At 37.3% G+C, this 14,182-nt stretch overlaps 1 protein-coding gene across 1 annotated transcript in view; it reads left to right on the top strand.

The window, feature by feature from the left end:
- Positions 1-14,182, top strand: part of creld2 (cysteine-rich with EGF-like domains 2) — a 32,070-nt gene that overhangs the window by 1,145 nt on the left and 16,743 nt on the right. The window contains exons 2-4 of the mRNA XM_028812044.2: positions 2,653-2,735; positions 7,971-8,081; positions 9,545-9,636. Coding sequence (XP_028667877.1) covers positions 2,653-2,735; positions 7,971-8,081; positions 9,545-9,636 — 286 coding nt within the window. The remainder of the gene's footprint in view (positions 1-2,652; positions 2,736-7,970; positions 8,082-9,544; positions 9,637-14,182) is intronic.

Here is a 14,182-nt window from a genome sequence, read left to right as displayed (position 1 = left end):
GGAACTTTATTTTAAAGTACTGTATTACTGCCCAGGCATGTGATGTACAGTGCATCCAGAAAGTATTCACAGCACATCACTTTTTGCACATTTTGTTATGTTACAGCCTTATTCCAAAATAGATTAAATTCATTTTTTCCTCAGAATTCTACACACAACACCCCATAATGACAACGTGAAAACAGTTTACTTGAGGTTTTTGCAAATTTATTAAAAATAAAAAAATTGAGAAAGCACATGTACATAAGTATTCACAGCCTTTGCTGTGAAGCTCAAAATTGAGCTCAGGTGCATCCTGTTTCCCCTGATCATCCTTGAGATGTTTCTGCAGCTTAATTGGAGTCCACCTGTGGTAAATTCAGTTGATTGGACATGATTTGGAAAGGCACACACCTGTCTATATAAGGTCCCACAGTTGACAGTTCATGTCAGAGCACAAACCAAGCATGAAGTCAAAGGAATTGTCTGTAGACCTCCGAGACAGGATTGTCTTGAGGCACATATCTGGGGAAGGTTACAGAAAAATTTCTGCTGCTTTGAAGGTCCCAATGAGCACAGTGGCCTCCATTATCCGTAAGTGGAAGAAGTTTGAAACCACCAGGACTCTTCCTAGAGCTGGCCAGCCATCTAAACTGAGCGATCGGGGGAGAAGGGCCTTAGTCAGGGAGGTGACCAAGAACCCGATGGTCACTCTGTCAGAGCTCCAGAGGTCCTCTGTGGAGAGAGAAGAACCTTTCAGAAGGACAGCCATCTCTGCAGCAATCCACCAATCAGGCCTGTATGGTAGAGTGGCCAGACAGAAGCCACTCCTTAGTAAAAGGCACATGGCAGCCCGCCTGGAGTTTGCCAAAAGGCACCTGAAGGACTCTCAGACCATGAGAAAGAAAATTCTCTGGTCTGATGAGACAAAGATTGAACTCTTTGGTGTTAATGCCAGGCGTCACGTTTGGAGGAAACCTGGCACCATCCCTACAGTGAAGCATGGTGGTGGCAGCATCATGCTGTGGGGATGTTTTTCAGCGGCAGGAACTGGGAGACTAGTCAGGATAAAGGCAAAGATGACTGCAGCAATGTACAGAGACCTCCTGGATGAAAACCTGCTCCAGAGCGCTCTTGACCTCAGACTGGGGCAACGGTTCATCTTTCAGCAGGACAACGACCCTAAGCACACAGCCAAGATATCAAAGGAGTGGCTTCAGGACAACTCTGTGAATGTCCTTTGAGTGGCCCAGCCAGAGCCCAGACTTGAATCCGATTGAACATCTCTGGAGAGATCTTAAAATGGCTGTGCACCGACGCTTCCCATCCAACCTAACGGAGCTTAAGAGGTGCTGCAAAGAGGAATGGGCGAAACTGGCCAAGGATAGGTGTGCCAAGCTTGTGGCATCATATTCAACAAGACTTGAGGCAGTAATTGCTGCCAAAGGTGTATCGACAAAGTATTGAGCAAAGGCTGTGAATACTTATGTACATGTGATTTCTCAGTTTATTTATTTATTAATAAATTTGCAAAAACCTCAAGTAAACTGTTTTCATGTTGTCATTATGGGGTGTTGTGTGTAGAATTCTGAGGAAAAAAATGAATTTTATCCATTTTGGAATAAGGCTGTAACATAACAAAATGTGGAAAAAGTGATGCGCTGTGAATACTTTCTGGATGCACTGTATGTGGTGAGAGATGCCTTCTATCTATCTATCTAGAAAAAGGAAAAAGTGTCCTATTTAAAGTATAACAAAATTACTTTTAGCACTCAATAGGAGAAGTGGTTCCTGTTCGAAATTAGTAAGTCAATGTCAAACATAGCTACTTATGACGGATATCATTTGTTGATTAATTTCCCAATCTTTCTTTTTATTTATTAAATGTTCAGATGTTGACTTTGTTCAAATTGTGCTTTTGTTCATGACTCCTACAGTGAGTATTGCCATCCAGTGTCCAGCTTCAGCATGTATTTGCTAATCTTGAATCTACTTGTAAATGTTTTTTACTCCTCCATTGTTACATGCTCTAATATCTGTCATTTTAGACTATAATAAAGACTTAATCAACTGATATTTGTCTGTCAACCCTTGATTTTGTGTACAAGTTGTCTAGGTATACAGCCACAGTCTCTTCCTCGCTCATAAAATTTCAGTGTTGCCCTTTATAAGTGAGCATTGTAGAAGATGCTGCACATCTCTTTAGTGACTAAACTAAACTAACTAGAAACCAAGACTGAGGAGCAAATGCAGCATATGACAGAAAAAAAAACATAAACATTGGTTACAAATGAACTTTAGCAAATACTGAAAGACAAAATGAAATCTGCATACAGTCCATGATTTGTACATAATTCTATTAGCAAATAAAGGTCTCTTCCAAAAGCAAGAAACTCTGCTGTAACACGTTTATATGTTTCAGCATTGTTACTATTTTGGAATGGGTATCTTGGCTTGTGATTCCAAACAGGTTTGATCCTAAAAGTTTAAATGCAAATTATTTGCTAGTCTCCTTATTTTAGCCCTAAACCTCAGGGTATGGTGAGCCACACATTAGGATATTAAACCAATCAAGAATTTTGTTTCTTCCTTTGTTTTTGAAGGTATGGCATCATGTCACAGCTGTAATTCTTAATTTTATTTTTCACTTATATTTGAAAAAATATTTTTCAGGGTTTAGACAGAACATCTAAAAAAAATTTTGGAGGAGGGAATACTGCCTGGGAAGAAAGAAAATTGTCAAAATATGAAACAAGGTAATGTTTCCATACATAATTAAGTCAGATATTGTATTCCAGGGCTGTATTTTTTTTGGGCGGGGGGGGGGGACGGGGACATACTTTATTAATCCTCAAGAGGAAGTGGTCTTTTTGCATGACCTTTGGAGGTCACAGCGCAGGGCTTTCCTAGAAATTCTTCTGCCTTTTAGAAAAAAATGTGTGAGTGTGAGGAACAACTACAGAATGCATATGTGAACACTTATTATTCTATAAATATTGTTTTCAGTATACATAAAAATTAGAACAAATACATTAAGCAAGACTTGCATAGATGGTCAACCCTTCATCTCACTCTAGCTGGAAGAATTAACGTTGTTAAGATAAATATTCTTCCTAAGCTTCTTTTTTTTATTTCAAGACATTCCAATATACATCAGTAAATCATTTTTTATGCAATTAGATTCAACAATAACCTCATTTATTTGGAACTCAAAACTTCCACGTATCCAAAGAGCGACCCTACAAAGACCTAAGGTAGAAGGTGGCATGGCTCTACCTAACTTTCAGTTTTATTACTGGACAGCAAACATACAAGCTATAAAAACCTGGACACAAACAGATGAACATACACAGGCCTGGTCCGCAATAGAAGTAAAATTCTGCAGTACAGTAATCCCTCGCTGTATTGCGGATTTTATATGTAAGCATATTTAAATATATATCGTGGATTTTTTGCTGGTTCGCGGATTTCTGCGGACAATGGGTCTTTTAATTTCTTGTACATGCTTCCTCAGTTGGTTTGCCCAGTTGATTTCATACAAGGGACGCTATTGGCAGATGGCTGAGAAGCTACCCAACTTACTTTTCTCTCTCTCTCTCTCTCTTGCGCTGACTTTCTCTGATCCTGACGTAGGGGGATTGAGCAGGGGGGCTGTTCGCATACCTAGACGATATGGATGCTCGTCTAAAAATGCTGAAAGATTATCTTCACGTTGCTACCTTCTGTGCAGCTGCTTCGTGAAGCGACATGCTGCACGGTGCTTCGCATACTTAAAAGCACGAAGGGCACGTATTGATTTTCGATTGTTTGTTTTTCTCTGTCTCTCTCTATCTCTCTCTCTCTCTCTTTCTCTTTCTCTGCTCCTGACGGAGGGGGTGTGAGCTGCCACCTTCAACAGCTTTGTGCCACGGTGCTTCGCATACTTAAAAGCCAAACAGCCCTATTGATTTGTTTGCTTTTCTCTATCTCTCTGACATTATCTGCTCCTGACGCGCACTCCTTTGAAGAGGAAGATATGTTTGCATTCTTTTAATTGTGAGACGGAACTGTCATCTCTGTCTTGTCATGGAGCACAGTTTAAACTTTTGAAAAAGAGACAAATGTTTGTTTGCAGTGTTTGAATAACGTTCCTGTCTCTCTACAACCTCCTGTGTTTCTGCGCAAATCTGTGACCCAAGCATGACAATATAAAAATAACCATATAAGCATATGGTTTCTACTTCGCAGATTTTCTTATTTCGCGGGTGGCTCTGGAACGCAACCCCCGCGATGGAGGAGGGATTACTGTACTTCTTTATATTCCCAGCTTTGTGCCCCAATAAATGCAAGGTATCGGCAATATACTAATAACTAAATTGTGCTTCACTCACTCAGAATATGGAACCAATGTAGAAAGCATTTTAAGATGGAGAAGCTTTTATCTGTGGCACCTCTGCAAGAGAACCACCTCTTTCAACCCTCACAAACATATGCAGTTTTTAATATCTGGAAAAAATTTGGGATTAAATTGCTCAGAGATCTTTATATAGACAACATCTTTGCATCCTACGAACAATTACATTCCAAATTTAACTTTCCAGCTACACATTTCTTTCACTATCTTCAAATTAGGAACTTTGTTAAATAGAACCTGCCCGATTTTCCTCATCTTGCACCCTCGTCCATGCTGGAAAAAATATTGCTCAATTTCAAGGACTTAGACACCATCTCTGCAATATATAAAATTATTTTACAGTCCCTCCATTTCAAAGATCCAAGAGGACAATGGGACAAAGTGGAAAGTAGCAATGCAGAGACTTCACTCGAGCTCCATATGCACAAAGCATACAATTATTCAACTCAAAGTTATATATCGAGCACATCTGTCTCACCTAAAACTGTCCAAAATGTTTCCAGGGCAAGATCCAACCTGCGAACGCTGCAATCAAGTCCCAGTTTCACTGGGTCACATGTTTTGGGCCTGCGCCAAATTAACATCATTTTGGACCAAAATTTTTAAGTGCCTTTCAGACAGCCTTGGTGTCACAATCCCTCCTAACCTATTAACAGCTGTGTTTGGTGTTCTTCCAGATGGGTTTAAAGTGGAGAAGGACAAACAAACTGTGATTGCATTCACTACACTTTTGGCACGCAGACTTGTTTTGCTAAACTGGAAGAATCCTAACTCTCCTCTTTTAAGTCAGTGGGCAACCGATGTTTTATAGTACAGTGGAACCTCGAGATACGATCACCTCTGTATACGAGAAATTCAAAATGCGAGGAAAGTATGAGCGAAAAATTCAGATCTAAATACGAGCATTGGCTCGTGTAACGAGCCACGAGCCAGGCTGTGGGTATAGCTCACGGCTTAGCGAGGGGGCGTGGTAGCTGTAGCGAGCCGCAGGGCGATCTGCAGTGTCTGCGTTTCTCACCTAAGTGCACAGGTGGGAAACTGCCCACATCCATGATTGTTCCTGTGGCTGATGGGCTGCAGCTGCCATGTCCTCCCCGCATATATAGAGAAGTGCGAGCCGGTTAAGGGGGAGAAGAAGTAAAAGAAAAGAGAGGAGAGAGAACGGAGGTTGCAGGAGGAGACAGGAAGCAGCAGGAATCGGCAGCAGTAGGAAGTCAGTGCGGGAGAGCGAGTGAGTGCAGGCTCGCGTGTAGCTGAACAGTGAGCTGAACAGGCGACCCAAACAGCTGAAGCAGGACGGTGTAGAGAAGGTCAGCTACATTAAGAGTGTCTCGCCTGTTGCAGAGCCCGCATGGGAGAAGCAGATGAGACGCTAACAGAGAAGAAGCACCGGGGATTGTCATCTGTTTTTTTAAAGACTGCTTCCTGTTGACGTTTTAACCTCGTGTTAAAGGATTGTTATTCTTGTGTATTTTAAACCTCCACTTCACAACTGTTTTAAGGATTATTTATTTAAAGATTTATTGAATGCTCTACTGCACTTTGGACACCTGTTTTGATTCTTTTAATAATCAGTTATATTATTTACCAGTGTTATTTATTAAAGGTAGACTACAGTATATATAATTTATCAGTGTTATTTGTTAGGAAAATTAGATTTTTATGTTGATATATTTGGGGTGCGGAACGGATTAACTGGATTTCCATTATTTTCAATGGGGAAGTTTGTTCTAGATACGAGAAATTCGCTATACAAGCTCAGTGCTGGAACGAATTAAACTCGTATCTAGAGGTTCCACTGTATTTGAAATTGGAAAAAATCAAATATTCAGTTAGAGGATCTGTACAGAATTTTTTTTAAAACCTGGCAGGATATAATCAATAAAATTTTAGAATAAGCTCTTAAAGCACCAAGGAAGCAATTCTCTCCGCATTTCTTTTTCTTCTCCATCTCTACTGGCCTATTAAACTCATCAATTTAGGTATGTTTACAAGCCTTAAGTTTTACCCTGTTGGCCATTCTCTCTCTCTCTCTCTCTCTCTCTTAGGGGTAGGGGTCGACTTGTTTTTCAATCCTATTTTTTGTAAAAATTTATCTTTTATCTATTTGTATGAATGATTACAATAAAATTAATAAAATTATTAAAAAAAAAAAATTAGAACAAATAATGCAGGATTACCAAAGTCAGGACTATGCACCTTGAATCCATAGCATCCAAATAAGTATACATAAGATGTTCTTGCCTAGTGGCTAAAGTGCTGGAATTAAAACCAAAGTCCTAAGTTCAGTGCTTGCTTCCAATTCAGTATTTGACCATGAGCAAGTCAATGTTCCAGTTAAGACTAATGTCAATAGAAACAACTGTAGCATAGTTGTATATAGCATGTTGATATGGTGGTCATCATAGAAAAAGTGCTATGTAAAGAGCTTTTGTCTGACAGTTTTCTCCATTTGTGATGTAAACTTTGAAAACTGATGAATGGAAAGAAGTTAGCATGTTGTCTGCAGTATATGCTAAATAAAAGTGTATGTCAATAGGCCATAGGTAATATTGTTAGGTTAATTGACCCTCTTGAGCATTCTGATATGAACACATTATATAGTGAAAAGGTTTTCTGATTCTTCCAGTACATCATGTTATATCATCGGTGAGAAGAGAATGTCAAGTTTGATAAGCTGTTTGCAAATTCCTTTTGCAAGTATTTTTTGAGTCTCCTTTTTTTCACAGATACAGCAAATGTACTGTAGTCCAATAGTTTGTGTGAGCACACTGTACACATTTTTAGCTGATTAGATATTTCTACTCATTATAGAAACTGCAGAGATATACACTTCTTGCTTAACTGGAAAAAACCTCTTAATTATTTCTCAAAAAGACAAGATACTTACCTGATTGACGTTTCCAAGGAAAAGCTCTGACTGAAATGACATATACAGTTAGATATTTTGCCAAAGTTTCCATCATGATGATTTTTGATTAGTAGACAACATACTTTATTTAATAGTACATTATGCTCTGCTGCTGTGCAGCATAGCTACTTGCACTGACCTGGCTGTTATTTATGCTTATTTCTGGGAAGTATAAGCATACTTAAACAATAGAAGTAAGTGTGACACTGTCCACATTTGATTAATATTTCTTGAACTTTTCAAATGCTCTCCCAACGATTTGATACAAACATGCAGTTTTATTTTTATTTCTGCTGAGTCTTGATGCTTTTTATTGGGTCAAGACTGCGTTACAGCATTCCCAGTCTCCTTTTTCATCTCATTTAATATATGCTTCAATTTTGTTTTTAATGTGACAGAGAGAGAGATAGAGAGCAAAAGGCTTTACGTGATGTTCCTGTGTATGTTTGTTGGTGTGCAATCCATTTCCTCATTTAAAGAATTTGTAATTTGTTGTTTTAAAACTTCTATTTCAATGTGGCATCTTTTATATTTACTGTAAATTAAGAGTTTGATTGAGTTGATGTCCCTGATTCTTAAATACATACAGATTTAAGATTAAGACATGCAGTTATATGTTGACATTTGTAATGGCTAATAATAATGGTGATCTCTCTCTTTAATTAATCTTTTTTATTAACATAACAGTGAGATTCGCCTTGTGGAGATCTTGGAAAATCTCTGTGACAGTAGCAATTTTGAGTGTAACCATATGGTAGAAGAATATGAAGATCATTTTGAAAACTGGTGGTTTAAGAAGTGAGTATTGATCATTGTATTAGAAGTGTATTTCACATAATGCAGCAAATTTATTGATGATAGATGTTATAAAATACAGTACTCGCAGTATGTCTTTGCAGATTTTCAAATTCTTTTCAAAATATGCCGCACATAATAAAATTAAGTGCATCTCAGTAATTTAAATTTCAAGGAATAGTGTGTTTTTGCTGTCTTATAAATGACTTCTGTGTTAACAGACATATAATATACAATAAAGCAAGCAGCGTGCACAGTGGATCACTGCTTAGCACAGATGCTAGTACTGGCCTGGTCACTGTGTAGTTTGTATGTTCCCCCTATGTTCACATGGATGTACAGGTTAGATTGTTTTGTTACTCTAAATAAACCCCATATGACTATACCCAATTAATGACATAACTTTAGCTCATTCAAATCTCTCTCTTGCTGTGTGTCTGGTGTGAGAATATGTTTTGGCTCTTTGCAATATTATTGCGCTATTTATACAACCATGCAACACAGTAAGTGGTTTTTGAAAAAAAATGAAATAATCATTTTATAGCAAGTCAACCTAAACTTCACATGACCGAAAAAGTAATAAAATAATACCTAACCATGTATTAAGATTAATTGAATAATAGATAATAACAGAAATAAATTGGAGATGTGTTTATTTCTTTAAAGAAAAAAGTTTTCACAAATAACGTAAAACTTGTCAGGGTTTGCTTTGGTACCCTAAACCAATTCGATCTGTTGCCTGCATTTTTAATAATTTTGTACTTTTTCCACAAAAATGTACGTATTTAAGCTGACAGTTAGTATTTTGCCATTTCCTACATTTCACAAGATGTGGACAATACAACTTATCTACTAAAGTAATTTAGAGGGAGACAAATAAGAAAAAAATGCTCTTTTTCTTGTCTTTTTGTCCTCGTTCCATTGTCTTGTGGAGAGCACAGTAAATACTCTAAGAGGAATATTGACAAAAGCAAATGATTCATATACAGGGTAAATTCTTGCTGAGAGAGAGAGGGGGAGGTTTAGGAGCATACACTGATACAGCTCGTTGACACACCCACCACATGACGAACCACCTCAGGATCCCAAATTAGGACCCAAGTGCAGCCGTACAATGGGTGACACCTCGGCACCACACTAGTTTGAGTGGAATGAAACAGTGTGAGGTTTTTTTTACAAGTTGGAGGACCTGCTTGCAGGGCTTGATCCAGATTAAAGGCCTTGCTCAAGGGCCCAACAGAGTGGAATCACTTCTGGCATTTATGGGAACTAGCTTAGTTCCACCATGTATTTGCATTATATAACTAACTAGTAACTATATAACTAAAGAAGTTTTATGTTTTTTTTTTTTGTTTTGTTTTTTTTTTTAAAGATTTCACTGAAGTTTGGTATTCATTGTATTTAATTTCTCATTCAAGTAATTTACGCTAATTAAGTTTTATTATATTATTTTCTTCTTCACATAGGAAACAAAAATATCCAGATCTGTTTAAATGGTTCTGCATAGACACAATTAAAGTGTGCTGTCCAAAGGGGACTTTTGGTCCTGATTGCAATGGTAAGGCTGCACCTTATTTAGTATCATTCTCCTTAACACACAATTTTACTATAGTTTAATATTCAATTTATTTGGAAGACAAAATAATTATCTTATAGCCTCAATGAAAAAATGTATAAAAATCTCACAAAAGATGAAAATCTTTGATAAAAGTGCTTAAGAGAACTTATGGAGCTACTTCTGGTACAGAAGATAAATGTAAAGTTTAGTTAAGGAAAAAAATATACATTGCTTTTGATGCAGTATATTGTAGTAAGGAAAAACTAGGAGAAGGTTTCTGTTCTGTCCCTGGACCTAGAGGGACAGAGACGGAAGCAGGCTGTAAATGGTAGTTGTGGTAGTTGACTTGCTGTGATACTCAGCACCATGTAAAGCTGGAAAAAAGGAATTTAAGTGGTTACAAGAAATGGGGTACCCAGCATTCTTAGATGAGTAATTAAATGCTTTTTATATTCAATTAACTAAACACAGTTTATAGTGAATAATTACTGTAATTTTGAAATTTCTGGTGAATGGAAAAATGATTAATGTATTGCAGAAAATAGGTTTTTATTTGCATATTGTTCTGTATTTAACATCTGCCCTGTGTATATAGTATATTAGGCAAATGTAAATTAAGTTTTTAAAATTTTAATAAATTCATAGTATTTTGAATCAAATCTTAATCACAAAAGTATGAATTATTTAATATATAGAAAATAGTTTGGTAAAGCTAAAGAAATATTCTATTGCACTTTATGAAAAAATGAAATGGCCTATTACAGTTTAGTACATCTTTAAATTATCAAAAGTTATTTAATTTATCACAGGTGCAGAATACATATACAGGTACATGTTTCCAGACAGTGAGTACAACTGTTGTAAATGTGAAACCTCCCAAAAAACTGGTGCATTGTGTTTTTTTTTTTTTTTTTTTCTTTAGTCATCAGTAGCAACTGGGAGCTATACATCTTTCTTCAAGCTCAGCCTCTGCTTTGTTTACTGCTTAATAAGGGACAAAACCAGCTACTTTCATGAATCAGGTGCATGAACTTGGTTGCTATAAGGGCACAAAGCACAAAATATCCAAATATTTTCAAACTTTGTCAGCTCATTTTAATAGCACTGGTCCAATAATTGTGTTAACTTTGCCAACTGAATTGCAGGGTAAAGATGCACCCCCACAGCAAGAATAATTTTAAAAACTCATGGCTACATGAGCTTTCCTAGCTTAGGCACAATACAGAAAAGCAGACAGTGTTACTTTTTTTCTAAAGTAGATGACGATATTATAGCGAAAAGTGAATTTTAATGGGTTTATATCATTTAAAAAAATCTGTGAGAAAATTAAAACACAAGCCTAAGGCACATAACATCAAAAGACTATGTGAATGCTAGAAGCGCACCTCAGACAATTAGCTTGAGTCATGTTTCATGTCAGAGAGGAAAATGCAAAGAAATAAGTGACAATGAACTTCACTGTGGCTTATATGATTGCCTGTGAAGAACTGCCATTCACTTTATTTAAAAATAAATGACTTGGATAAATTTAAGTTGTACTGTATTTAACAGTACTTAACATAATACTGTATTAACAGTATTTAACATGCTGTATGACAATGAGATGACAACATCTGAGTTTGTTGGATTCATTGCATATGGAATACAAGGAAACCTTTGTTATTTATCAATCACTGTTTTAATTTCTTCATCTGAATAATTGAACAGGACAAGATTGGCTGTGGATCAAAACATAGATAACCGTGCTTTTACTTCTAAAAATACAGATATCAAAGGAAGTGTCAAGCTACTTGTGCAACAAATGGAAAGCCTGTCTTTGTTGGATTCTCTCAATTTGTTCATGATCTCCCTTCAAGTATTTCAAAGCTTAAATTAAATTGTTTCAACCTCCCAACTAGTACAATAGCTGAACACTGGAATATGATACAATTTAAAAAAAGAAGAGAAATTGGTATTTCAGTTGCATTTGGAGTTAACTTACGTACTGTATCCAGATTCATGTAGAAGTATATTTTTATTTACATTTATTTGCTTGACAGACACTTTAATCCAAAGTGATTTACAAAAGAGGTAAATATAATTGAGTAACATTAGTCTAGGGCCAGTTTGTTCAGCAAGTGTAGTAAGACCGGTAACAAGTTAATTGCCACGAGTGAAAATATGTAATAACTAATAAATTTACAATCATAGATTAACAATCAATAAAGCGATTAAAATTAATGTAACAACAAATCAACCAAAAATGTGAAAGAGTATAGGTTTTTTTCCCCCAATCAATTACACATATATGCAAAACAGGTGGGTTTTCCATTGCTTCTTAAATACATTGAGGGAGTCAGCAGTTCAGATGGAGGTGGACAGCTTGTTCCGCCAACTAGAAAATGGACAGGAAAAGAGTCTGGATTGAAACTTGATGCCATGCCAAGGCAGCTTCACCAGACATTGCAGACATTGTTCACTGGCAGACCTGAGTGGGCAAGAAGGAGCATAGCACTTCGCCCGTGTCTCAATATATACATGTGGACCCATTGACTCCATATACACCTAATATGACCCATTGACTACTCTGTAGGCAAGCATCAGGGATTTGAACTTAATTCCTGCTGCTACAGGGGGCCTATGTAGCAATCTGAAGAGAAGAGTGACATGTGCCCATCTTAGTTGGTTAAATACAAGATTGGTTTCTGCATTCTGAACTATTTGCAGCAGCTTGATAGCATGTGCAGATACTCCTGCCAGAAGTGAATTGGAGTAGTCCAGACACAGTAAGACAAAAGCCTGGACCATAAGTTGTTCTGCATATTCAGCCCAATAAGGTCTGCTGTTGTAGATGTTGTTCAGCATGAACCTGAATGAATGTGAAACAATAGAAATGTGGTCAGAAAAAGATAGCTGCTCATTAATCACTACCCCAAGGTTATGTACTGACTTAGCGGGTGTTGGTGACCATGAGCCAAGCTGTCCAGAGATGGGAAGTTGAACAGACTGACTGGCCGGGATCACACGAAGCTCTGTTTTTGCCTGGTTGACCAAGAGAACCCATGTCTCTGTCAGAGCCACCATTTGGAGACCCCTTTGGGTGGCGAAAACTAAAATAATAAAATCTGCTTTGTTAACTGCAGACTGGTAGTCCCCCAAGCCAAAGGAGAACAGGGTGTCTGAAGTGGTGGCTTGATGCAGCGGACAAAGGATGTCTGGATTTCTCTCTCTCCTGCTAAAGGGGCGAGGGAAGTGTCTTGTGTTAATAATAGGAATGTATTGATGACACATGCTGAAGACAACATTGAAAGGAAAGCAAAAGACAGTATCTTAGCTAAGTAGGTGTCTCCGTTGCCTTGTCTGGTGTCCTTGTTCTGTGGACTCTCACATCTAAATTTGCTGTCTTTACACAAGGAAGTTTGCACAGAAGTGCTGTTGGCACCTTAAGCCTCCTCAAGTAGGGAGCCACTGAGTGAGCCCAGCTGCGAGTCTCAAAGCAATTGGCAACTCAAAGCAAGGAGGCGGTACTCATTAAACAGATCGAAACTAGGCAGTGAGAAGGCAAATAAACAAAGACGTGGGTTGATAGGTAGGTAGATAGATAGATAGATACTTTATTAATCCCAATGGGAAATTCACATTCTCCAGCAGCAGCATAATGATACAATAAATAATATTAAATTAAAGAATGATAATAATGCAGGTGAAAAACAGACGATAACTTTGTATAATGTTAAATGTTAACGTTTACACCCCCGGGTGGAATTGAAGAGTCGCATAGTTTGGGGGAGGAACGATCTCCTCAATCTGTCAGTGGAGCAGGACATTGACAGCAGTCTGTCGCTGAAGCTGCTCTTCTGTCTGGAGATGATACTATTTAGTGGATGCAGTGGATTCTCCATAATTGATAGGATACTTAAGGCACAAAGATAAACAGTAAAATGAACTTAATAACGCTAATAACTAAGCACAGATAACTATTTGCAGTGCACAAGTATAAGTCACTAATAGAAACTGAAACCTGAAGACACTTGCATCTCTCAAATAGACACCTATAAACCCTCAAGTTATAGGTAATCGTATACTTTTATATATACAGTGTGTGTGTGTATTAATGTTTAATTGATGAGTTCATTATTAACTAATTACACAATATATTATATAGTTTAAGCTCATTTTATACATTTGTGTAAACTACCATCAGTCTAGATCGATATTAGTTTGCACTCATATATACAGACCTCAAGCAGAAGCGTATATAACAGCGGCACTGACATTGTCGGCCCATAAGATTCTTGTTATGGAATACAGAGTTGTGTAGTTTTCAGAAATTACCTGAATGAGCTATTGAGAAAATTGTTGATATTATACTAAAAAACTTAGGAAAGAGTTTTAGAAATTTAATACAGGAAATTGCAGAGCAGGGATATTCGAATGAATATTCGAATGAAGAGCAACACTCATTCAGTGCTTTTCTTAAGTTGCTCTCTTTGGTGATAATTAAACTTCTTTGGTAAACTGGTGGAAGTATCTCTTGGTTTAAAATGGTTGTGCTGCTTAAGCAGTA

The sequence above is a fragment of the Erpetoichthys calabaricus genome, chromosome 1 (assembly GCF_900747795.2).
Source record: "Erpetoichthys calabaricus chromosome 1, fErpCal1.3, whole genome shotgun sequence".
Taxonomy (NCBI): domain Eukaryota; kingdom Metazoa; phylum Chordata; class Cladistia; order Polypteriformes; family Polypteridae; genus Erpetoichthys; species Erpetoichthys calabaricus.
The sequence above is the reverse complement of the archived record's forward strand: the minus strand, read 5'-3'. Positions and strand labels throughout refer to the sequence as shown.